A 24,803-nucleotide genomic window follows, 5' to 3' on the forward strand; every position below is an offset into this window, starting at 1 on the left:
TCTCTACATAATCTGGTTTAAACTCATTGTCAACCAGTAGTTGCTTATAATATCCAGATCTGCAATTATCCTTTCTTTTTGTGAAGATATCAAATATGGAAATTCCAAATTTCACAATCATAATTGTCAAAATAGTCTCTCACATATAACCTGTCACCTGTTGAAAAATTAATCCCTTTTTTAGTCTTCAAGATAAAAGGATCACCAACTTCATAAAGCTCTTAGTCTGTAAGGATCATGATAAACTAAAGGGAACATATATGTAAGTCGTATGTATATACAAATATTTAACTGCATAATTATACTTAACATAATATACATACATCTCTCTCACACACTGTCCCATCACATATATTAAGCCGAGTGCTTAATGCTTAATAATGAACACAATACTTACGGGCTTGAATTTAAACTTCAAAAGTAAATATCTGGGAATCTAAATGTCAAATAAGAGAAATTCAGTGAAGCCTGACAACTGAGGTTCTATGAGATCTGAATTTAAAGTTTCGTTATTTTCCTTGCATGTTCTTGCTAATGGCCAATAACTAATTCAATTGCAAGCTTACTTTCGTGAGGCTGGCCGGACAAGAGAAATAATCATGAATTGATTAATCATATGGCATTTCTTTTCCCTCTCTAGGAGGAAGCAAGAACTAGCACAAGAAAAAAAAGTTTTAATTCAAGTATGAAGTACTGAAATGATTCTCAGCTTTACAAAGGAATGTGAACACTTACAAAGGTATGGGTTATAATTTTTTTATCAAGAAAAATTTTAAAACATGTATAGGAGAATTAATAATGTAATGGAATCCCATGTATCCATTAGCTGATTCAAGTTACTAATTTATGAGTCTTGCTCCATCACCATTTCTACCTAATACTTAACACATCCACATTATCACTCAATTATTCTGGCTGATGAGTATTATATTTTTCAGCATGATTAACTGATATATAGAACTAGACTTAAGTTAAATAATAACTATTTTGAGCTCTTAGATGTGCTAAGCATCCTAAGAATTAATCCAATTGAACTAAGCAGTTTGAACATTAACTCATTTAATCTTCAATAACCTGTGAGGTAGGTACTATTATTATTCCTTTGTTAAATAATAGGATATTAAGAACAGAAAAGATAAATAACTTATGTGGAGTCACATAACTAGGAAATAACAGGGCTAGTAATCAACCTCAAATCTCTGGTTCCAGAGGCCATATTCCTAACCACTATACTACCTTGTCTGAAAGTTATTAGAACCATAAGAATTAATATTCAGATGTCAATGTAAATTGACACAAAGTTTTCATTCTGACACAACACTCAGATATAAAAAAAAATGAACAAGATAGAAATATTGGAATATGGTTTTATTAAAAAAAATTTTATTTGCTCCAAAACATTTGGAAATCTCCACTAGAAATAGGAAAACAAAAAACAGCAAAGAACACCAGCATGAATACATAACAAATACTTTAACCGCAGATACACTGAATGTATTTTAATATAATACTTCCAATAACATACTATCTCATACTGTGTCAAAAATAATACAAGGAAGTGACACTAGAGAACTACAGAATCCTGGATTCTGTTGCAGATAAGGTATCCTTATTAAAGCCAGGAACAGAATCCTGAAAGATGGCAAGAGAAAAGTGACACGTAATCCAAAACTAGCATATCATCCAGTTGTGGGCTTTTAAAAATGCCATTAAAATAAATCTGCAAATTACCTTTAGACACATTTCCCACATTAACGAACATCATAGAATCCACAGTGTGAGTGTAAAAGTTGGAATGTAATTTTATTGCAGGCTTTTAGCCATAACTCTCACCTCACTCTACTGTATGCAAAGGTATGAGGGAAAGTCTTGTCATGATTTACACCTTAATCAACATCACACAACTCAACAGTAGCCAGAAACTGTATAAATGCCACAAAGCAGACAGGCCTTTAAGTTTCAAAACCTACTTAACGTCATCATCACCATCATCATCATCATCATCATCCTAATTTGCACTGGGAAAGAACCACACAAATTTAAGGACTATGCAAAAATCCTTTAACAGAGTTTAAGTTTTTGTAACCATCAGAGAACTCAAAATGTAGAGAAACCCCCAGTGTAATAAACAGTGTAATAAACACAGTAAGGCCTTTAGGTTATCACTCACTCATGAGTAAAGAGAAAACACCTTAAATGTAATCAAAGTAAAAAGGTATTAAGTAATGACTCATTCCTTAGTTCTGTATCAGAAAAAACCTTTATGAATGTACTGGATGGCAAGGTATTTAACCAAAGGGTCAGAATTTGACAACACCAATGCTGAAGTACACAGGTGCCTTCCCAACCACCTTAAATAATATAGTACTACTTTCCAGATTGTAACAAGCCCTTTACCCTGCTTTATTTATAGTGTTAACCACTTAATACACTATAAGTTTATTTTGTTAAATGTGTTAACTTCTTCCATTAGAATATAAACTCCAAAAAATTGGTGTTTTACAAAGCTATATCATCAATGCCTAAGATGAAACCTGGCATGTTGTAGGCACATAATAATTAGTAATGAGGAAATTATACTGCTTTCCTTATGCAGAGTATCTGTTATCTTGAAGATACTTCATTCTAAATGAAATAGAATTTACTTAGGCTTTAACATATAAAAAAAAATCTGTTGTTCCTTGTTTTGTAATACACCACAGTTAAGAGCATTGTAACTGCCATGGTCTACAAATTATTCTCCAATTGTTGGGGGATGGAAAAGTACAAAAAGCACCCAGTAGCACCCTCAGAGCTACACCAATCAGTGAGGAACCCAATTGGTTCACAAGGGTCATGAAGGCAAAATGGAAATTTCCATTTCTGAAAGAGAAAGTTATGGTTTTCTCAAGTTCTAAATCTATACAATACTTTACTCCCTTGAGGAGTAATTCCTTATTTGCCTTGTCAACCACTGGTATAGAGGGCATGGCAGTTTGGAATCCAATAGCAGCAACCCTTTTGTGCAATGTTCGGCACTTATGAACCATGTCTCTTATTAATTAAAAAAAAAAAACTAAGGGCCTACCATTCATTAAGCACAACGTATAATTTTTTTTTTTTTAAATACAGAGTTCACCAACTCATAAAGAACTATAAAGCAGTGTTACCTGTTTAACAACTGATCATGATGCTCCAAAAAGAGTCGGGGAGGGTGGTCTGTGGTTCTTAAAATCCCACTAAAAATGATATAAATCTTTATACTTAGAAAACACAAAGGCATTTTTATAGGAAAACTTGTTGAAAAGCAACGTTAAATAAAAATCTTAGTTGCGTAAGATTAAGCGAAAAGATGGGGCAGAGACAGGGAGACATTTTCCTTATACCAAGATGCACTATCAGAATGTTCATATTTATCAAAAAAGAGCCTGGTTATTAATGTTTGAGGACTAGAACTGGACTAGGACGTGATTACACAGGATACATTGCAGAGATAAAACAGGGAATGTGGACAGAAACTAGATTATGGCATTCCTTATTGCCCTGCACTGTGAAAGGTCAAAAAAAAATCAAAACCACCAAAAACATGAACCAAAAAAGATTTTAGATAAAGACGAGGGTCAGTTATTTGGACATACTGAATTTAAAATTACCTAAGTGAAGACATTTAATAGGCAGTTAGAAAGAAGGCTCAGAGAGCAGAAGCTGGGATTCAAGTTGCAAGTCTAGAAGTAAGCTTAACATTACAGGTGTCAGAAGCAGCCATGGCTATGAATGACATCACCTAAGAGTAAGTTTAAAAAAGAGAGAGAGAGAGAGAGAGAGAGAAAGGAAAAGGGGGAGAAGAGGGATAAAGAGAAAAAGGATAGACCTCCATGGGAAGACCAATACCTAAAAGGTAGGCAGAAAAAAAAAGAAGCCCCCGGGGAAATGAGGAAAGGCAGAGACTGGCTTTCAACAACGTGCAGGCAATCTCTTTCCTTCTAAAAATGGGGAAAATGAGTAGGGCAAAGCCAAGAAATAGAAGTTTACGTCCTCATAGTCTTAAATTTCTGTAAGATAGGACCAAGAGCCATATGCTATGGGAGAGGATGGAACAGAGGACCTCATGAGGAAAGTGAGAGGTTTCAATTAGTCACCATGGTAGAAGGAGAGGAGCCACACCAGAAACAAACAGAAGGCTTGTACTGAGGGCTCTCCTAAAGTCGAAGCTGAGGTACTTATAGGGATTACACTTTCAATGGCTGCATGTATTTCACATGGGATGCAGCATTCCAGAAAAGGTGGGTGACAGGATTAATTCAACACTGACACTTGCAGAATGGTCAGACTGAAGGACAAGGGGACAATGGACTTGAAGGGACTGTGAAGAGTACTTCATCTGGTATCCCATATTAGGCTGAGGTTGGATAGGGAAGGAAGAAAATCTCAAAGGGGCTGATGGTTTAGGAGAAGGAAGAACACTCAAGAAAAAGGGGCTGTGGGGGCACCTGGGTGGCTCAATCGTTAAGCGTCTGCCTTCAGCTCAGGTCATGATCCCAGGGTCCTGGGATCGAACCCCACATCAGGCTCCTTGCTCAACGGGAGGCCTGCTTCTCCCTCTCCCACTCCCCTTGCTTCTGTTCCCTATCTCACTGTGTCTCTCTCTGTCAAAAATAAATAAATAAAATAGTTAAAAAAAAAAAAAGAAAAGAAAAAGGGGCTGTGAAGAAGCTAAAGAGATAGAGTAGAAATAAAGGAGAAAGAAAAATCAGTAAAAATGAGGAAGTGAAAAGCTGGAAAGACATGAATTATCATCAATTACTGAAATTTAAGATTTCAGAAAGAAAAACTCAGGATGGTGATATTCATTCAAGGTGTAGCCATGGGAGTTAAGTTCCTGGAATGTGATGAAGTCACTGGTACAGAAGTCAAGGATATCAGCAAATTATTAGATCATCCCAAGAAGACAATAGGAGTTGAGGTAGACAATAAGCAAGATAGCAAGTTAGGTTCTCTGGCCTTTATCACTCATCTCTACTATTAAAGACAAAAATATTAAAATTTCAATACCTATGAAAAGGGGCACTCTAAACACAAACGAGTTAATGATGGACTAACCTAACTTGATTTCATCTTCATTACTCATTTGATAAACCATCCATTTTCTTTTAAATAAAATTGGAAAATCACTTGAAAATTTTTACATAATGCCCAATAGCATAAAAATTGTAAATGCCATGAGTAATGGTAAAACAAAAAATGAAACATTTCTTTTGTGGCATCTTTCATTATTTATCTATTCTGGAAATGGAGTCTGAATACTAGTCATAATTTTTTATTTTGCCAATTTTTACATTTTTAGAATATATCTAAAGCAATGAGGTGACTTGATTTTAATCTCTGAAGCACAGCAAACTTCAAGACAGATTTAAAAATAATCTGAAGATATTTGAAATGGTCAATTTATGTCACAAAAAAGCTAATAATTAAAACTTATAAAGCTAAACTCTAATCCTACTTATTATTAGTTACAGAACATCTGCAGTTCAGGCTGAGTTAGAATAACATACATGCCATCTTAAACATTAAAGAATCGTTCTTTCATAGATTTAAAAATATATAATGAAAAATGGTGATGGCATTAAAAATAGGTAACCACGCTGGGTATCTTTATGTAGTGTAACATTCTTAAACAGTGTCAATATGTCTTCTTTTCTGGAACTTTTCCATTTCATGGGTTGTTTTGTTTTCCTCTTGGAAAAGAATAGATAACTTACTGGTTAGTGTGATGCTGAAAAAAGTTTAAAATTTGTTTTGCATTTGTTGTATTCCATTCTTGCTCTTTCAGGGGTCCTTCACACACAAATACATACTTTTTCAAAATTTTTTCTCCTACTTCTCGGAAATCCAGAGGTTCTTTTTGTGTTGTGTAGCTTGCTCCAGAAACACCAGAATCCACTTCGTGATTTTCTGGCTGTTGATCTGCACAATGCTTCAATCCCCAGTAACACATTTCTCCACTGTACATCATAGCCAGCAAATGAATGTCACTAAATATTCCTGGGAAAATCATTTAGGTTGAGAAATTAGAATTTAAATGTTTAAAAAGATAACCTGGCTACTTAAACTCTAATCAATTCCTTTTATGTCATTAAGCATTTTTCCTCTTCATTTAACAATTACCCGAGAAAAGCTGAATTATCACTAATACATTCTTTATGTAATTGGCATCTCTATCTCTATTTACTTATAAAAGAGGTCCATCACCCGCACCCCCCAGGGTACTGTCAGAGAATTTTTTAAAAATATAATTATTTAGACCATTTGTTCTTAACCTTTAGAGGATTCTCTTTAGTCCCTCTCTGAGAAGCTAATATAATCAATGGAACCTCTCCCGGAATATATACCCCAAATTCTCCATAAAATTTCAGAGTATTTGGAGACTCCCTAAATCTCATCCATGAAGACAACTTTTATTTTGGGATATATTCTAGGATCCGCAATACAGTTCCAGTCAAGTATTCTACACCTCCTGTATTTCTATAAGAGGCTACAGAAATTATCATACATAAATATAACCCTAGGAGGCCATATAATTCTAAATTATGAAGGATGTTAAATTACATCCAAGATACTTTATACTCCCCAGGAAAAAGGAATACAATGTAGGGTTGCCATCAAGAATTAAAAGCATTCTTATTATGAAATAAAGTAATTATATAATTAAATATTTATGGCACACTAAGTATATTAATTTGGTAGACATATAGACCTAGAATCAAAAGATTTGGGTATAAATTATGGACTATGATTTTGAAAAACTTTGAGCCTAGGTTTGCAAATCTGAAAAAATCCTTATTTTATGGAGTTGTCTTAAGGAATACATAAATAAAAATATATAAAAGAGTTTTAGAAACCAAAAAATGCTATTAAGATACATTAACTTCTCGAAGCTGCTAGAATACAAATAAATGATTTACTCTAACGTATGATTAGAAAAGTTTACCTCACATCAATGAGTATCATAATCTCAGCTGCTCACCTAATATGGCTCATCAGAAATGACTATGATGGTACCAGAGATATACAAATAGAAGAAATATCCAACATTCAAATCTATCATAGTCTCTATTATCTTGAATCTACTGCAAGCTTTTTAATCTCAGAATTTATCCCTCCAGTTATCCCCTTCACTTCACCTCAAATTGAAGTTCTAGTACCACCAAGAGAAAAACAGGGTTAGCAGGAGAGATGACTCGTTAAACCATCAATAAAAGAAATAGTCACTTAAGAGTAGAATCTGAGGCCTACGTTCATGAAAATGATAGGCTACTCTACATTAATTATGCTTTCTATGAATAAAACATTATATACATATTGTAAAAGTGCTATGTACTATGTTTAAGTATAAACACTTATTATTGTAAATGATACATAGATATTAATAAATATAACCATTTCTTTTCACTATTCCTTTAGTTAAAAGATCATAAACCTCAGAGAGGAAGCATTAGATGTTATTCAGAATTATATTTTGTATGAGTTATGGCATTTTGTTGAATGCATGTTGTTTTTATTTTTGTGATCCTATACCTTGTCTAATTCCTCCTAAAAAGAATGGTAGAGGGGAGTAAAAAGATAGAAACAAAAATGGAGGGAAGGATGAACTTTTAAGCAGGATAGAGCTTTGGAGGACGAACAGAAGTATGTCTCACAAAGTGAAGCCGCTTGGGAATGATGAGAGGAGTGTTTGCCTAGGGGACATATGGGATCCAATTTGCGCCCAAGTCTAAGCCTCATTCTTTCTATTAACAAGGAGTGACTGCTGAACAGGGTACACAGGTACCCCGTGAAAAAATGTTACTAGAGAGAATGAATGGCTATATGCTGAAGAGTGGTTTTCTCAAACTTGAGCCTACATTAGGATTACCTGGACATGCTAACATGTTGATTGCTGCACCCCCAACTCTAGAGCTTCAGATTCGAGTATAGGGTTGAGCCTGAGAATGTGCATTTTTCACAAAGTCGTAGCACTTCTGGTGATTTTGATCCAGAGACTATGCTAAGCTACTGCTGTTAAGTATCAACAGAAGAGATGAACAATGTAAATTAGGTACTTTCTCCCTTTCAACTTCCCCAAGGATTCCACTACTCTGTAGCTGTAGAGTTTTTTTTTTTTTCTTCCAAAGATTTTATTTATTTATTTGACAGAGAGAGGCAGAGAGGCAGGCAGAGAGAGAGAGAGGAGGAAGGAGGCTCCCCGCTGAGCAGAGAGCCCGATGTGGGACTCGATCCCAGGACCCTGAGATCATGACCTGAGCCGAAGGCAGTGGCTTAACCCACTGAGCCACCCAGGCGCCCCCTGTAGCTGTAGAGTTTTTGTTCCTATGAACTTTCCTTCATATTTTTTTTAAAGATTTTGTTTATTTGACAGAGAGAGATCAGAAATAGGCAGAGAGGCAGGCAGAGAGAGAAAGAGGGAAGCTGCTGAGCAGAGAGCCCAATGTGGGACTCGATCCCAGGACCCTGAGATCATGACCTGAGCCGAAGGCGAGGCTTAACCCACTCAATATTTTTTCTCTTAATGCTCTGCATGGTTTTCAATAAAACATTCCACTTTGCACTATGCAAGTCAGTGCACTTGGTAAAACACATGTGATAATGGAGGATGGAGGTAGGGAAGAGGAGAATAACCCATGAAGTGAGAATGGGGGCAGAAAGACTTCTATAGGAAGGAAAAAAAAAAAGGTAGCCAGGTTGATATCCACTAGGAAGAGTGAGGTCTAAAATCTGGTGCATCCTATTATAGGAGCTTCCTTTTTTAAAAAAAAAAAAAAAAAAAAAAAAGATGTTATTTATTTATTTGACAGGCAGAGATCACAAGTAGGCAGAGAGGCAGGCAGAGAGAGAGAGAGGGAAGCAGGCTCCCTGCTGAGCAAAGAGCCCGGGACCCTGGGGTCATGACCCAAGTTGAAGGCAGAGGCTTTAACCCACTGAGGCACCCAGGCCGATTATGGGAGCTTCTTAAAAACAAATTCTCACACTCCATATATTGAACTGACCCTGCAGGGGGTATACAGAAATCTGTTAATTTTTAACAAGCTACCAGGCAATTAGTAATGCTAGTTCAGAGCTGCTTCTTTCAGGGATCTAAAATCCCAATTTCTGGGTTAAGCTATGAGCCAAAATGCTGCTGAGAAGGCTCCAGGGAGGTCCTCAATGGTATGAAAAAGGTCAGAAACCAAGGGTATGCCAAGCTCAGGAGTACTTGATTTAATCCCTTGCCTCCAGTTATTCTGACAAGGCTATTTCTACAAGGGCCCACAGAAGAATAAGGCTCAGAAATGACCTAAAGAGGATTACTGAAGACTTTATTTGGTAATTTTTAAAAGCTGAAAGTTTAATGGCATAATAGGTAATGTTCAGAGGACAAAATAATTCTCATCTTGGAAAAAGAAATAACAATCATACTAAGTATTCAGTGCTTTGAGTTTTACCCAAAGTTGGGTAAATTATCATTAAGATCTGGCCACAAAAATATTTTGGTAATTCATACAAACTTTTTAAATTAATATTAAGGATTATTCAGAATTATGCTTCCCTCTCTCTACTGGGGTTTCAGGAGTGAAAGACAGGCTTGCTAGCTTCTAACCTACATCTTGAAAAAGAAGTAGGGAAAAGCAAACTGCTTTAGATAACAGCAAGAAGCTAACACCAGAAGAGGACTGAGCCCTATGGCAAAAGTGCTAGGGAACAGATATGTTTTTCTTTCCTGGAAAGACTCTTGATTCTTCTGTTGAAGAATCAGTGGAAGCTAGGGGCTAGTGCAATCCAATTATGAGTTAAGAGAAAACACCAGTGGGACGCCTGGGTGGCTCAGTTGGTTGGACAACTGCCTTTGGCTCAGGTCATGATCCCGGAGTCCCGGGATCGAGTCCTGCATCAGGCTCCCAGCTCCACGGGGAGTCTGCTTCTCCCTCTGACCTTCTCCCTCGCTCATGCTCTCTCTCATATTTTATAAATAAATAAAATCTTAAAAAAAAAAAAAAAAAAAAAAAACAGAGAAGACATCAGTACCAAAAATATCCTAGAGAAAATTCCAGGCCATAAAAGTATCCTGCCCTATGACTAGAAATGGGAGAATAAGGGAAATTGGTGATCTTCTTACTTTCTTTCATTTTAAATAGGCTTTGGTGCCAATTCTGCTGTTTCTCTTCTATCAATCCATGTGGGTGGGTAAGATTTTAGAAGGCCATTGCCAATGCAGCTAATCATTGTACTAGTTATCTAAAAGAAGTACTTCCTACAAATATGTCAAAAACCCCATGTTTGTCAAAATAGCATGCCCACTGGAATGGCACTTGGTATTCACAATTTTTAGGACAAATTACTTGCCTGAATTAACTGAAATAACTTTCAGTAGCCAGTCGTATGTTAATGATACTTAAATCATGCTGTTTTTTCTAAACGATGTTTTCAATGGAAAAGCCTATAGAAGCTAACAAAGAAAAATATTTAAAAATATACTTATAAAATTACACTATAGAATTTTCCCTAAGTTTTCTTCTTCTTCCCCATATTTGATATTTCCCCATCATGATTTCAGATGGAAGTATAAAACAATTTACACATATAATGGAATGTTATTCACCAGGTATGTGACCTTTAGCAGATCATCTGGCTTATTAGGACCTCAGTTCCTCCATTTATAAAAAGATGGTAAAAATAAGTGGTTCTTCCCTCTCACACCTCAGTCTAAAACCCAAGTGATGAATGAGAGCATCACTTGGGTCTGCAAGGCTTTCACGTTATCTTATTTAATCTTCACAGTACTTCGAATTTGTTTAAGAATACATAGCAAGGAAAAGAGCTGGAATATAAACCTTAACATTTTTAAGTGCATAGATATTTATGACAGGAACTAACAGTTGCCACCCTATACTCATTCCTCCCTTCTTTCTCAGTTAAGAGATAATTTTATTTGGGATGGCAGTGTATCAGGTAAAGGGCTATCCAGCACATCCCAGGTTCCCTTGTACGTGTATGAAGTCATGTGATTAAATTCTTGCCAGTGAAATGCAGGTGGAAGTTTAAGTGTCAGAAACTTCTAAGAAGGTTGCTCTTTTAGTCTTCGCTGAAAGAAACATCCTTTTGCCATTCTATAGACTGAAACATAGGTGAGGTGAAAGGAGCTCTAGCATGGCACCTGAGTGGCTCAGTCAGTTAAGCGTCTGCCTTCAGCTCAGGTCATGATCCCAGGGTCCTGGGATTGAGTCCTGTGTCTGGCTCCTTGCTCACTGGGGAGCCCGCTTCTCCCTTTCTGTCTCCTGGTGTTGTTCTCACTCTTTATCTCAAATAAATAAAATCTTTAAAAATAAAGAAAGAAAAAGAGAAAGAAAGGAGCCCCAAGAGCATCCTGAGACACTGAGAATGCAGTATCCTCAATGGGAAGTCTTGCTACACAACTCTGGGAAGCGTTTACATGGTAGTCTATCTATCTAAAGTGTCTCCCTCTGAGGCCATAAGCTGTAGTTCTGAAGATGATGGAGGAAAAAGGTAGGAACCTGATGATGCCATAACCAGCTCCAGACCATTTTTATGTGACAGGGCAGCATGATATATAACTCTCCCAGAATTGCTAGAAAGAGATTAGCAGTAGTTTTCTGTATTATAGGAGAAGATATTTAAATTTTTTAAAGGCCCTTTTATTATTTTTTGGTATATAATGTAACCTGAAATTCATTTAAATCAGAGTTAAGTCTAATATTCTTAAGATTTTTTAAAAACCTTCAAAACAGAAAACTTCAAAAAGAGAGCACATTACCTTCACTCAGTAATTTAGCTGTGTCTAAGTCTTGGAAAGAAACTCCTTCATTTAACTGGACAGGACACCGATAATTTAACATCTGTAGCAAGTAACTGATTCCATCAATAAGGTACTAAATGAAAGTCAAGTCAAAGAATTACAAGTATTACATGTAGAACTGTAGAAACTTCAAATGCTAATTTTCCCCATTCTTTACTCAAGAGAAAATTGGCTAAGATGTAGACCTATCTTATGGTTATTGTATTACAATGGTAGAAGGACCCACCCCCCCAAACACTTTCATAAATGAAACCTTCCAAATGCTCCAATTAGCAAAAAACCACGGAGAAAAAAAAATTAACTAAGAAACACATGCTTCAGTAATATTCTTGCCAAAATGTTATCGGGGAAAAAAAGGATAAAGATAATAAAGATGAGTTCAATAACAATTTATTAAAATATGTATGCAACTTATAATTTAGAAAGATTATAATCAAACTTTTATATCAAGTGTGACCTCTCACTTCCAGGCCCACATAAACCATGTGTACAATTAACTCAAGTTAGACTTCCTAGTGATACTTAACACTAAGATTTACTGATTCATTCAGAAAAGCCAAGATGAATCAGAGGGCTACAGTATTCTAGCAGCAGGGTCATGGTGATTCTTTATGAGTGATCTGCTGACAGAGAAGTTCACAACCAAGTTTGTTTCCTTCAGGCCAAAAATATGCTTAGAAATTAATACAGACTGTCTAGCTTGTATTTTAAAAAATAAAAATTCAAAACTTAAAAAAAGCACATAGAATTTCCCAGTTTGCAAGGCTTTCACATTATCTTATTTAATCTTCACAGTAACTCCAATTTGTTTAAGAATACATAGCTAGTAAGTAAAAGAGCTGGAATATAAACCCAGACTACTGACTCCACCACTTTTCTTAATACATCAAGGACAGCTTTTGAAACCTATAAATGTTAATGATCAGAAATGTATAAGAAATGCCCTTTTACCTTTTTAAGCAAATTGGATTTTCTTGTGAGCCACTCCCTCCTTTTGGTCAGAGAATGACAATACATATAGAGTAGGGCTCCCCGTCTCCAAGAGAGACATTCCAGGAGTTCATCCCCAAGCAAATCACAGGGCTGAAACGACAAAGACACAGCTAAAAAAAGAAACCTTGCATCTGTAAAAATCAAAATTAATTTCAAAATATTGAGCAATTCAGAAAACTTTCATTTCACAAAATTTGCCCTTTACTTAGTTACTTACATATGAATGCCTTACTTTGAATCAGAAGTATAGAAATCTATTGTTACATGAAAATTAAAATAACTATTCCTACTTACATTTTTTTTTACAAAATAAATGTTTCAGTATGTTAGTAGCTAATTCTAATACATCTAAAATAAAAATTTTTCATAACCTAATTAAAAAGATAACTTTCACTCAATAAGTGGTGTGGGAAAACTGGATAGCTACATGCAAAAGAATAAAAATGGGCTACTTTCTTACACCATAAGCAAAAATAAACTCAAAATGGATCACAAATCTCAATGTAAGACCTGAAACCATAAAACTCCTAGAAGAAAACACAGGCAGTAATTTCTCTGATATTGGCCTTAGCAAACTTTTCTAGGTATGTCTCCAGGGGCAAGGGAAACAAAAGCAAAAATAAACATAAAAGAAAGAATAAAGAAAGAAAGAGAAAACACCAAAATAAAAAGCTTCTGCATAGCAAAGGAAACCATGAGCAAAATCAAAATGTAACCTACTGAATGGGAGAATGTACAAATGATATATCCAGTAAGGTGTTAATATCCAAAACATTAAAGAATGTATATAACTGGGGCGCCTGGCTGGCTGAGTGGGTTAAAGCCTCTGCCTTAGGCTCAGGTCATGATCCCAGGGTCCTGGGATCGAGTCCCACATGGGGCTCTCTGCTCAGCAGGGAGCTTGCTTCCTCCTCTCTCTCTGCCTGCTTCTCTGCCTACTTGTGATCTGTGTCTGTCAAATAAATAAATAAAATCTTTTAAAAAAAAAAAAAGAACATATACAACTTAACACACACACACACAAAAACCAAATCATCTGACCAAAGAGTGAACAGAGGACCTGAACAGATATTTTTCAAAAGAAGACATACAGAGACGGCGAAAGGGCACATGAAGATGCTCAACATCACTAACCATCAGGGAAATGAAAATCAAAACAACGAGATATCACCTTGTACCTATCAGAATGGCTAGAATCAAAAAGACAAGAAATAACAAGTGGGGGCGCCTGGGTGGCTCAGTGGGTTAAAGCCTCTGCCTTCGGCTCAGGTCATGATCCCGGGGTCCTGGGATCCAGCCCTGCACTGGGCTCTCTGCTCGAGAGGGAGCCTGCCTCCTCCTCTCTCTCTGCCTGCCTCTCTGCCTACTTGTGATTTCTGTCAAATAAATAAATAAAATCTTTAAAAAAAAAAAAAAGAAAAAGAAAAAGAACAAGTGTTGGTAAGGATGTGGAGAAAAAGGAATCATCATACACTGTAGGTGGGAATATAAATCAGTGCAGCCACTGTAGAAAAATATGGAGGTTCCTCAAAAAATTAAAAACAGAACTACCATCTGATCCACTGATGGATCCACTAGTATGTAATTCCATTAGTGCGTCTTTACCCAAAGCAAAGACTAACTTGAAAAAAAAAATACACACACTCCTATGTTTATTATAGCATGATTTACAATAGCCAAGATATGGAAGCAACCCAAATGTCCATCTATAGATAAATGGGTAAAGATGTGGTGTATATATACAAAGGATTATTATTCAACCATAAAAAAGAATGAGATCTTGCCATTTTTGACAACATGGGCAGACTCAGTATCATGCTAAGTGAAATTCAGACAGACAAAGACAAATACCATATGATTTCACAACATGTGGAATCTAAAAAAAAAAAAAAGAAAAAGAAAAAACAAACAAAAAGCAGAATCAGACTCATAACTACAGAGAACAAAATGATGGTTGCCAGAGGGATGGGCAAACTGGGTGAAGGTGAGTACAGGCTTCCAGTTATGGAATGAGTTAAGTCACAGGGGAAAAAGGTACAATGGTACTGAAATAGCCTTGTAAGATGTAGCTACACTTATGAGCATAGCATAACATACAGAGCTGTTGAATCACTATCTTGTACACTTGAAACTAATGTGACATTGTATGTCAACAATATCTCAATAAAAAATAATTTTAAAAAAGGGTAACTTTTCAGAAATATGTTACCTGAAACAAGATCACACTTATCTGTACAACTGCTAGAATAAAATAATGAAGATATATAAAAAAAACAGTTTTAATAAATTGAACTTTTAGTGACGCCTGGGTGGCTCAGTGCATTAAGCATCTGCCTCCAGCTCAGGTCATGATCCGTGCGTCCTGGGATGGAGTTCCACATCCCGCTTAGCCAGGAGCCTGCTTGTCCTTCTTCCTCTGCCCCTCCTCTCTCCTTTCTTGCTCCCTCACATGTGCACACACTCTTTCTCTCTCTCTCAAATAAATAAAATCTTAAATAAATAAATAAGCAAGGCTATTTCCTGAGTTAAGATTTCTAAAATGAGGTCGTTGTGATTTCATTCTTTATCCCTATTAAAAAAAAAATAAATCAACCAAACTTTTACTATGATGTATCATTTAAAATTTGGGATTATGTTTTTCCACAGTTAGCATCCCCCGATAAACACATAGAGGAAAAAAAAAATATCCTAGGTAAAGAGAGCCAGCAGGCAGTTAAAGAATTATTTGCTTAAAAGAGCAGCCAGGTCTAGAGATAAAAATCTTGGAATCATCTAAATAGGACACTAAAAAGCATGTGAACAAGTTATGAAGCAAAGACAGAACACAAAGGATCAGAGATGAGGAAGGTATCCTTGGCAAGGGCCTATCCTTCCAGGATGGCAGAGAGGGGAGATGCCTGGGAAAGAATAAGAGCAAGGCCCTGAGACATGAAGAGGAGCCTGCAGGACCTCAAACAGATGGGGTAATCAATGGGAAGGAAAGCAGCAAATGTCCAGGGGAATGAGAACTGTAAAAAGGACATAAGAGATGTACTAATTAGATCACTGGGGACTTTAGGGAAAACAGTACCTGCAAAAGTAAAGGGAATAGATCAAATATCTGTGTTTAGAAAATAATCAGGCACCATCAATTACAACACAATTCCATCATGCAAATATTCTGCAACATATATGTGAAACTTTAGTTATGACGCTGGTCTGAAGTGTTAAACTCTCATGTATCACTCCTTTAATCTTAATTTAAAACAGAGACAAACACACATTCCAGAGGAAAAACTACAGACTCTGAAGAGCAATACAGCAAGAATCAGCACCATTTCAGTATAATTTACAGGACTGCAAAACTTACTTTTGGATGCATATTATTTTCTTTAACTAAAATTTCTGGTTCTGAAAGAAAACTGATCAGCTCTTTTACTTTCTGTGAAGAATCTTCAGGAAAATCTTCATCTACTAGTTTGTTCTCCTCAAAATATGTCATGTCCAAAATTGCCTAAAATAAAAGGGAAAAAAAAGAATATTCATAAAAACATGAGTAATTCGTACAGTTTAACCTTACATATACAGATGCTTTATTAGACAGTTAAATCTTCAGCACAATATTTAAATTTGAAAAGTTGGAAAAAATGTCTAAAAAATATTATCTGTATATGTAAAGAATCTGTAAATATACAGAACAATATAATCTGAGGGGCGCCTGGGTGGCTTAGTGGATTAAGCTGCTGCTCAGCTCAGGTCACGATCTCGGGATCCCGGGATCAAGTCCCACATCGGGCTTTCTGCTCAGCAGAGAGCCTGCTTCCTCTCTCTCTCTCTCTCTGCCTACTTGTGATCTCTGTCTGTCAAATAAATAAATAAATCTTTAAAAAAAAAAAAAAAGAACAATATAATCTGAGATGCACTTTATAGGAAACTTCATTGGTATTTTACTAAAATACTGAATTAATGATCTTGCTTCTCTCAAAAAAATAAGTAAATAAAATGGAGACTTTGGATAGGCTAATCACATATAATTATGAAAAATAAAATTATTATGCTCTTTGCAATTTACACATAATACTTCTTGAACATTTTCTTAATGCTTGCTATATCAATTTAAGGTCAATAGCTCTAGTTTTACATATTTAATCTTCAAAGGATTTGCTTCCTCAAGTGCAGAACCAGCATTTGGGTGATATGTATCCTGCCACCCAATAAAGGCAGCATTATCACCAACATTATGCAATTTAAACACCAAATCCCTAGCATTCCTAAATACAGGGATGCTCTGTTCAAGTACCTTAAAACTAACCAACCCTTTCTCTTTTTTTAATTTATTAGACCAAGACTAAGGAAACTGAGTTCTACCACTAATCACCTAACTAACCCAGGACAAGAAGACTATTTTCTTTTGTTAGTAAAATGAAGAAATTGCTTTTCAAATCTCCTTGCTTTGAGGATAAAATGAATTAACATCTGTAAAGCACACAGAACACGAACTAGCACACAGGATTACTTAATTGCTAAGTGTTCTTGTGTGAAGGCTTAAGCCACAAAGGGCAAGATCATTATCTTATGGATAATTACCTGTTGATTCAGAACCAAAATTAGGGTCCAAGGAAGCCTAGAGAATTTAAATCTATATCTCTAGGCCATTCATCTTATCTTTAGGAGTAAATTAAAACATTTAGGGTCACTTGGCTGGCTCAGTCAGTAGAGCATGTGACACTTCGTCTCAGGGTCATGAGTTTAAAGCCCCATGTTGGGCATGGAGCCTACAAAAAAAAATATATTAATAATAAATAAATAAAATGTTTAGAACTCTCCCACGTGAAAGACATGAAACAAGCACTGAGTCTTCCAAAGAGAAAGAAAGCCAAGCAAAGCTCTGACAAATAACAGTGGGCCTTTGGGGTTTGTGAGTACAGTTTTTACAGGCTCATTGAACCATGATATCTGAAGGCAGAACCCAGCTTCCTAATAGAAAACAGAGTGCCAGGCACCTAAGTGCTACACGTGTGCACTTGGGAAGCTTATCCAAATTTAGTTCCTATAACCACTTCATCTTTATTATATCTTCGCAATCATGTAAGAGCCTGGGAAACAGTTGCCTCTGTCAACTATAAAGTGCTACAGGAATGTTAGTGACATAATGGAATTATGTTTCTTTTTTTTAAAGATTTTATTTATCTATTTGACAGACAGAGATCACAAGTAGGCAGAGAGGCAGGCAGAGAGAGAGAGAGGAAAGCAGGCTCCCTGCTGAGCAGAGAGCCCGATGCGGGGCTTGACCCCAGGACCCTGGGAACATGACCCGAGCCGAAGGCAATTCCAGTGCCCCTGGAATTATGTTTCTTAATGTCAGCTTGCCTCAGTAGTGTTTGAAAAAACCAAGAAAATAGATCTTGTCCACAAAGTGACTGGAATTTTAAAGTAAAAAATGGGGGTGGGGTACAGAAAAATCTTACAGACCTACATGACACTTGCAGGAGAGTTATGTCGAAAATCCTAAGAAAAGATGAATTTCAGGAGGAAAAAAATAATCAGAATTTGACAGAGACCTTCATTCTTTCCTAATAACCTTCACGAACTTGGAAATTGCATGTATTTGAGTTGGCTTAATTATATATGAAGAGAAGCAATTCTGTGATCTCCAAGATTTTTTCCCTTAATACATTAGATAATAAATCTTACTTTTTTGTATATCGCCTCAAAGTTTCAAGTCCATATGTGTGTGTATATATATATATATATATATATGTGTGTGTGTGTGTGTCTTCTTGACAAAAATTAAACACTTTGTTTTTATTTTAAAGTTATTATTTAGAAGTAATCTCTACACCCAACATGGTGCTCTAACTTACAACCTCCAGATGAAAAGCTGCATGGTCTACCAACTGAGTCCGCCAGGTGCCCCCCAAGTCAAACACTTTATAAATAGAGAATAAACTGGTTTCACCACATGTAAACTTCAGAGTCAGTCATCTCATATAGGCAATCTTCTCCATAATATGTCAGAAATCACATCTGTTTCAGTACCTGTGTGTAAAGTTCTAGAAGATTTGATGGATTTGAACATTCTTTGTCTTCTCCACACAGAAGTTTCAATTTTTCTAGAGCTGCAGAGGCCCGAATTAGAAAGTGATCTGTAAGAGATAAAAACGTGAAGATTAGTTCATATAGTTTCAAAATGTTAAAGAGAAAAAAAGTGTACCTGAGGGGCGCCTGGGTGGCTCAGTGGGTTAAGCCGCTGCCTTCGGCTCAGGTCATGATCTCAGGGTCCTGGGATCGAGTCCCGCATTGGGCTCTCTGCTCAGCGGGGAGCCTGCTTCCTCCTCTCTCTCTGCCTGCCTCTCTGCCTACTTGTGATCTCTCTCTCTGTCAAATAAATAAATAAAACCTTAAAAAAAAAAAAAAAAAGTGTACCTGAAATGATCCTGTATTATAGCACTGAAGCAGCATGGTATTAATAATATCTTTGTAAAACATAAGTACTGGGGCGCCTGGGTGGCTTAGTCCTTAAACATCTGTCTTTAGCTCTGGTCATGATCCCAGGGTTCTGGGACTGAGCCCCGAATTGGGCTCCCTCCTTGGCAGGAAGCCTGCTTCTCCCTCTTCCACTCCCCCTGCTTCTGTTCCCTCTCTCACTGTCTCTCTCTGTCAAATAAATGGAAAAAAATCTTTAAAAACCCCAAAAAACATGAAATATCATAATGCTTAATCCTTCATAACAAATTTATCATGGTAATTTATTCTGGAGAGCTAGAATGGACTTCTAGATTCAGTTGTCATTTCTTAAATGCGATTTGTATTTTCATTTTCATGATGCTGCTTTTATGATGTTCACACACAATGTTTTAAGTAATAAATATAACTTTTATTGGAATAGTACAAGCAATATACATAAATCTACACAAAGGGCTTCCACTGAACTTGTAATTTCATAAATGAATTTTCTAAAACAGGATTAAATCAAATGCCTCACAAAATGTAAGCTGAGCAATTATAACTTTATCCCGTGTCTATGTATTTATATATGTAATTAGCTGTTACAATTAATTAAAATTACATAATCAATCTGCATATTTTATTCCTTTAAAAACCTCGAAATGGAAAAAATTACCTAATTCTTTCCAAGAAGGAATCGAGTATTCTATTATGTCCTCTAAAAACAATTCACCCTCTCTCCCCTCTACATTGTCCACCTTCTCCCCCTTCTTTAATGTCATATTCCCTTTGCTTCTACGGTTTCACTTTTTCTTACGGATTTTTCCTCCCTAACCTATAAAGTGTCCATACCAAGGTGCTAGGTATCTACCCTGTACCATCTCACGTCAAATTTAGACACAGCCACCATCAAGATATTAAAGTCCTTGAGTCTGCCCCTCTGTGCTTCCTTTCTGAAATATGAACCCTTTCCAACACTAGCCAATGGACAGAAAATGTAATACTTGGTCCAGGCCCATCTGATTCAGCTTTAGCACTTATACAAATAGCTAAGCTGTTCACTGTTGAAGTAAAAGGCACTACCAGCTTTAGTGAAGTCTGCTGGTAATTATACAATGACCTCAAGTTTTCCTAGAAGAGGCCTAATCTGTATCTAAATCAGATTCTGATTGCTTTTGCTTTTTTTTTTTTAAAGATTTTATTTATCTATTTGAGAGAAAGAGTGCGAGAGAAAGAGAGAGAGAGAGAGAAACTGAACAGGGGCAGAAGGAGAGGGAGCAGCAGACTCCCTGACACGCAGGAGCCCGTAGTGGGACTCACCCTGGGATCATGACCCGAGCCCGAGGCAGACGCTAAACCGAGACACCCAGGTGCCCCTCTGATTGCTTTTAAAGTCCACTATTCACATGAACTGAAAAATACTTTGTTAGCACTGCACTCCCTCCAGAGCCCAGAAGTAGCATCTATACAACCCCGAAAAAAAAATAAAGACTACTGTGAAGTGAAATTATACGGAACATGGCACTCCTTATTGTGCTTCTTTAGAAACTGAGTTGGTATTTTCTTTTTAAATTGCAAGATTATTTTAATTTTTTTTTAAGAATTTATTTATTTGACAGACAGAGATCACAAGTAGGCAGAGAGGCGGGCAGAGAGAGAGAGAGAGAGCTCTGAGCAAAGAGCCCGATGCGGGACTCGATCCCAGGACTCTGGGATCATGACCTGAGCCGAAGGCAGTGGCTTAACCCACTGAGCCACCCAGGTGCCCCTGCAAGATTATTTTAAATGTAAAGACTTGCACTGAATTCAGTAAGCCATTGCTGAAGGAGTAGCTCACATAAACTCTAAGTACAGTGGAGGGGGGATAATGGCTCATATTTTAGCAAACGTTTATAAAATGCAATACTTTCACCAGAACCATTCAGTCAAAGAAACACTTGGCAAGGGACAGACAAGTGATTATTACATAATCCTGAAAAAAAGTCCACCTCATGGTATACCTCCATATAGTAAACACAGCATGTTTGTACAATGAGAAATAAAAAACAAAAATTGACTCGGTAATAAAAAGAGCATTCTTAGATGGAATATGTAGCCACATTCCATCTAATCTGATCTGAAGTAGAAAATATGAACTATCAATCCCTATAACTTAATAAAAATACATAGTTGTTACATTAAAGGGCACATTTTGAGTGAATATTATTTTTGTTGTGTGGAAAAGAATGTCAAGTTCAGGGGCAGCTGAGTGGCTCAGTCCCTTAAGCAACTGCCTTCCATGCAGGTCATGATCCCAGAGTCCTGGGGTCAAACCCACTGGGTTCCCTGTTCAGTGGGGAGTCTGCTTCTCTTTCTTCCTCTGCCTCTCCCCCCTCTATTCGTGCTTTGTCTCTTGATTTCTCTCTCTAGAATAAATAAAATCTTAAAAAAAAAGAATGCCAAGTTCAGTTCAAACATGAAACCACGTTTTAAACTTCATAAAATAAAAATATCTTGCTATTAATACTGATTAATGGCTCATAACATGGATCACTATCATTTTAATTTTAGTAAATTTTCACAACTTTAAAGTGTCCCAACAAGGAGCACCTGACTAGCTCAGTCGGTAGAGCATGCAACTCTTGATCCTATGGTTATAGGTTCGAGCCCCATGTTGTATGTAGAGATTACTTAAAAATAAAATCTTTTGGTGCCTGGGTGGCTTGGTGGGTTAAAGCCTCTGCCTTCAGCTCAGGTCATGATTCTAGGGTCTTGGGATCGAGCCCCACATGAGGCTCTCTGCTTAGCAGGGAGCCTGCTTCCCTCTCTTCCTGTCTGCCTCTCTGCCTACTTGTTATCTCTGTCAAATAAATAAAATCTTAAAAAAATAAAATAAAATCTTTAAAAATAAAAACTCCGGGCGCCTGGGTGGCTCAATGGGTTAAGCCACTGCCTTCGGCTCGGGTCATGATCTCAGGGTCCTGGGATCAAGTCCTGTGTCAGGCTCTCTGCTCAGCAGGGAGCCTGCTTCTCTCTCTCTCTCTCTGCCTGCCTCTCCGTCTACTTGTGATTTCTCTCTGTCAAATAAATAAATAAAATCTTAAAAAAATAAAATAAAAGTCTCCACAAAAATATAAAGCACTTTACTTTTACTTCCACTGCTCATTCTAGTCTGGATTAAAGAACTCTTCCACAGGAAAATGAAAACGGCTTTCAGGTTCAGTGATAAATGAATAAAAACACTCTTTGATCTCTTTAGACTGGTCTAAATGGAGCGGGGGTGAGGTGGAGATCACTGTATAGTTTATTTAGAGGTAATCTGGATACACTTTCCGGTAATAGCCACTACAGTCCAAAAACTATTCAGATGAACCCTGGGATACCCTTACCAGGTACCAAAAAAGAAATCAGCTTCAGGGTGATCTGTCGGGTTTTTAAGAACATACTCCTGAGAAAAGATAATCCAGCAAATAATCTTCACTGGAACTTGGGCCATTTCATTGTGGGCCCTCCTCAATAAATTCACCAACAATCATCTGGCAAAATGTTTCACTACTATTTTCCTGTGAGTCCGAGGACAATGAGTCCACAAAACCTTAAAAACCTACCTGCATAATGGCTCAAAACTCAAAAAGAAAATAATGTAGAACCTATAGGAAGCTGAAATGTAATAAAAGAGAATTGGACTTAAAACTAAAAGTCGAGGGGCGCCTGGGTGGCTCAGTGGGTTGAGGCCTCTGCCTTCAGCTCAGGTCATGGTCCCAGGGTCCTGGGATCAAGCCCCGCATTGGGCTCTCTGCTCGGCGGGGAGCCTGCTTCCTCCTCTCTCTGCCTGCCTCTCCACCTACTTGTGATTTCCGTCTGTCAAATGAATAAATAAAATCTTAAAAAATAAAAAAAATTAAAAACTAAAAGTCGAGAAAACTAAATTTATAAATAAATAAATAATAAGAAGAAGAAGTAACAGTCCAGGTAATTCTCTAAGCCAGTGTGTCCGAAGAAGACCATTTAGACACTTCCAAACAAGTGTTCTAATGCTAACAGAGCCCTTATGAGAATTGAGATGATGTATATGAAAGAATCATCTAAACTATACCAATGTAAAGCTCTTCCGTAGAATACTATTTACAGTTGGATTCAGAATCCAAATCAGAAGAAATGTGTAACGCAGCAATGAAAAAGTGGAACTGTTAGGCGCGTCTAGCTATCTTCACTGCATCCAAAACAACCACTGCTGATTTGTGTACTACCAGACACCTTCAAACACTCATTTAAACTTCTATACTTTTATCCAGATCTTAACCTTTTCCCAGTCGCTAGCAAGATAAAGACAAGCAGCACGGATCTGAGATGTAAGCGGTTGTCATGGGTTATGAAAAGATGCAGTTTCGACGCAAATGTCCTAGCATAAGGGAACGTGAGTTCCTGGAGGGGGACAACCGACCCTGCAGCGAGGCTTAGAAGCCCAGCACCCTGGGGAGCTCTGGTCTGGGAACTATACTGACCACAGGCCGAAGCCTCCAGCCTCTACCGCCATAGAGTGCCAGCTTTGAACTATGGCCGGCCCGCCCGCCCCCCTCTCCTCGGCTCCCTCACCATCTTCGCCGGCGGCTTCGCTGAGCTGCTGTATGTGGGCCTGAGCCAGGTCCCCGAGCTCTTCCACTCGCCTCACCACACTGGAACCAGCGGCCGCCATGGCCACAACGGGCGGGCGCGCCCCAGCCACGTGACTACGCCAGCCCGCGGTCACCTGATTTCCCGGCGCAGGCGGGGCGTGAGGGCGGAGCTCACCCGGCTGCTGGGAACGAACCCCCACCCCGTAAGAGGGCTTACACTGGCGGGTAAATATGGTTACCGTTTATCTTCTCCCTTTCTGAATTCCCCTCCCTCCCATAATCCGGAGCAAGAGGTATACTTTAGCGGCGAGCATGACGTCAGAGAACGCCTCTCTCCCGCCCCCTCCTCCAAACCAATCGGGGAGCTGTCCACGCCCTCACGTTGGCCCAATGGGAAGCCAGCTTTCTCCGCGAGCGCTGGGGGAAAGGGTGGATGCGACTGGCTGGTGGTGGTTGGCTGGCGGATCTCGCTGTCGGGTCTCTGGCCCGAGGCAGCTGTAGTCTGTAGGGCAGACGGGAAGCTTTGGAAGTGGGGTTGTCCTCATTTGGCCTTGTAGTGAGGGCGTTGCCTAAAATAAAATGATTATAACCTCCCGGTCAGAAATGGAAAGCCTGACAGCCCCTTTGCGGCACATAAAAGTCTTCAAGGGGTTATTGTGTGTCTGGGTGTGGCGCTCCAAACACTAGTGGGCGTTCCTGGTCTGCTTGTTGAGTGTCGCTTTTCCAAATCTTAATTTTAGCACCTGGGTTTGTTTTATTTCTGAACTGCGTTGGCTGGCTTGTATTAATGTACTTTAACCGTCTCGCGTCCAGTAGTACCAAAATTTTGCATTTACAAAAAGTTCCATTGCCACACACCTCAACCCTCAATGTGCTCATTATGTGTGAAGTTCATCCTCTCAAGAATGAATTTTAAAGCACTTAGTCTACAGGTCTAATGTCTACTTTTCATTCTCTATATT

General features: G+C 37.7%; 1 protein-coding gene across 1 annotated transcript; it reads right to left on the bottom strand.

The window, feature by feature from the left end:
• Positions 1-4,614: 4,614 nt before the first annotated feature.
• On the bottom strand, positions 4,615-24,131 carry C1H5orf51 (chromosome 1 C5orf51 homolog). The gene is made up of 6 exons (XM_044232416.1): positions 23,822-24,131; positions 18,839-18,945; positions 16,170-16,313; positions 12,779-12,910; positions 11,786-11,900; positions 4,615-6,021 (listed from the first exon to the last, which is right to left on the bottom strand). The coding sequence occupies exons 1-6, from the start codon at positions 23,919-23,921 to the stop codon at positions 5,735-5,737; spliced, it is 885 nt and encodes a 294-aa protein (XP_044088351.1). The 5' UTR covers positions 23,922-24,131; the 3' UTR covers positions 4,615-5,734.
• Between the last annotated feature and the right edge of the window lie 672 nt (positions 24,132-24,803).

The sequence above is a fragment of the Neovison vison genome, chromosome 1 (assembly GCF_020171115.1).
Source record: "Neovison vison isolate M4711 chromosome 1, ASM_NN_V1, whole genome shotgun sequence".
NCBI classification, from domain to species: Eukaryota; Metazoa; Chordata; class Mammalia; order Carnivora; family Mustelidae; genus Neogale; species Neogale vison.

What these genes read in the sequence shown, in the direction of transcription:
- C1H5orf51 (XM_044232416.1), bottom strand. Translation starts at nt 23,921, where the DNA reads ATGGCGGCCGCTGGTTCCAGTGTGGTGAGGCGAGTGGAAGAGCTCGGG. An exon ending in AAAATAATATGCATCCAAAA is followed by an intron (nt 12,911 to 16,169) that starts GTAAGTTTTGCA and finishes TTGTCGTTTCAG; the next exon opens with CCCTGTGATTTGCTTGGGGA. An exon ending in AATCCAATTTGCTTAAAAAG is followed by an intron (nt 11,901 to 12,778) that starts GTAAAAGGGCAT and finishes ACTTTCATTTAG; the next exon opens with TACCTTATTGATGGAATCAG.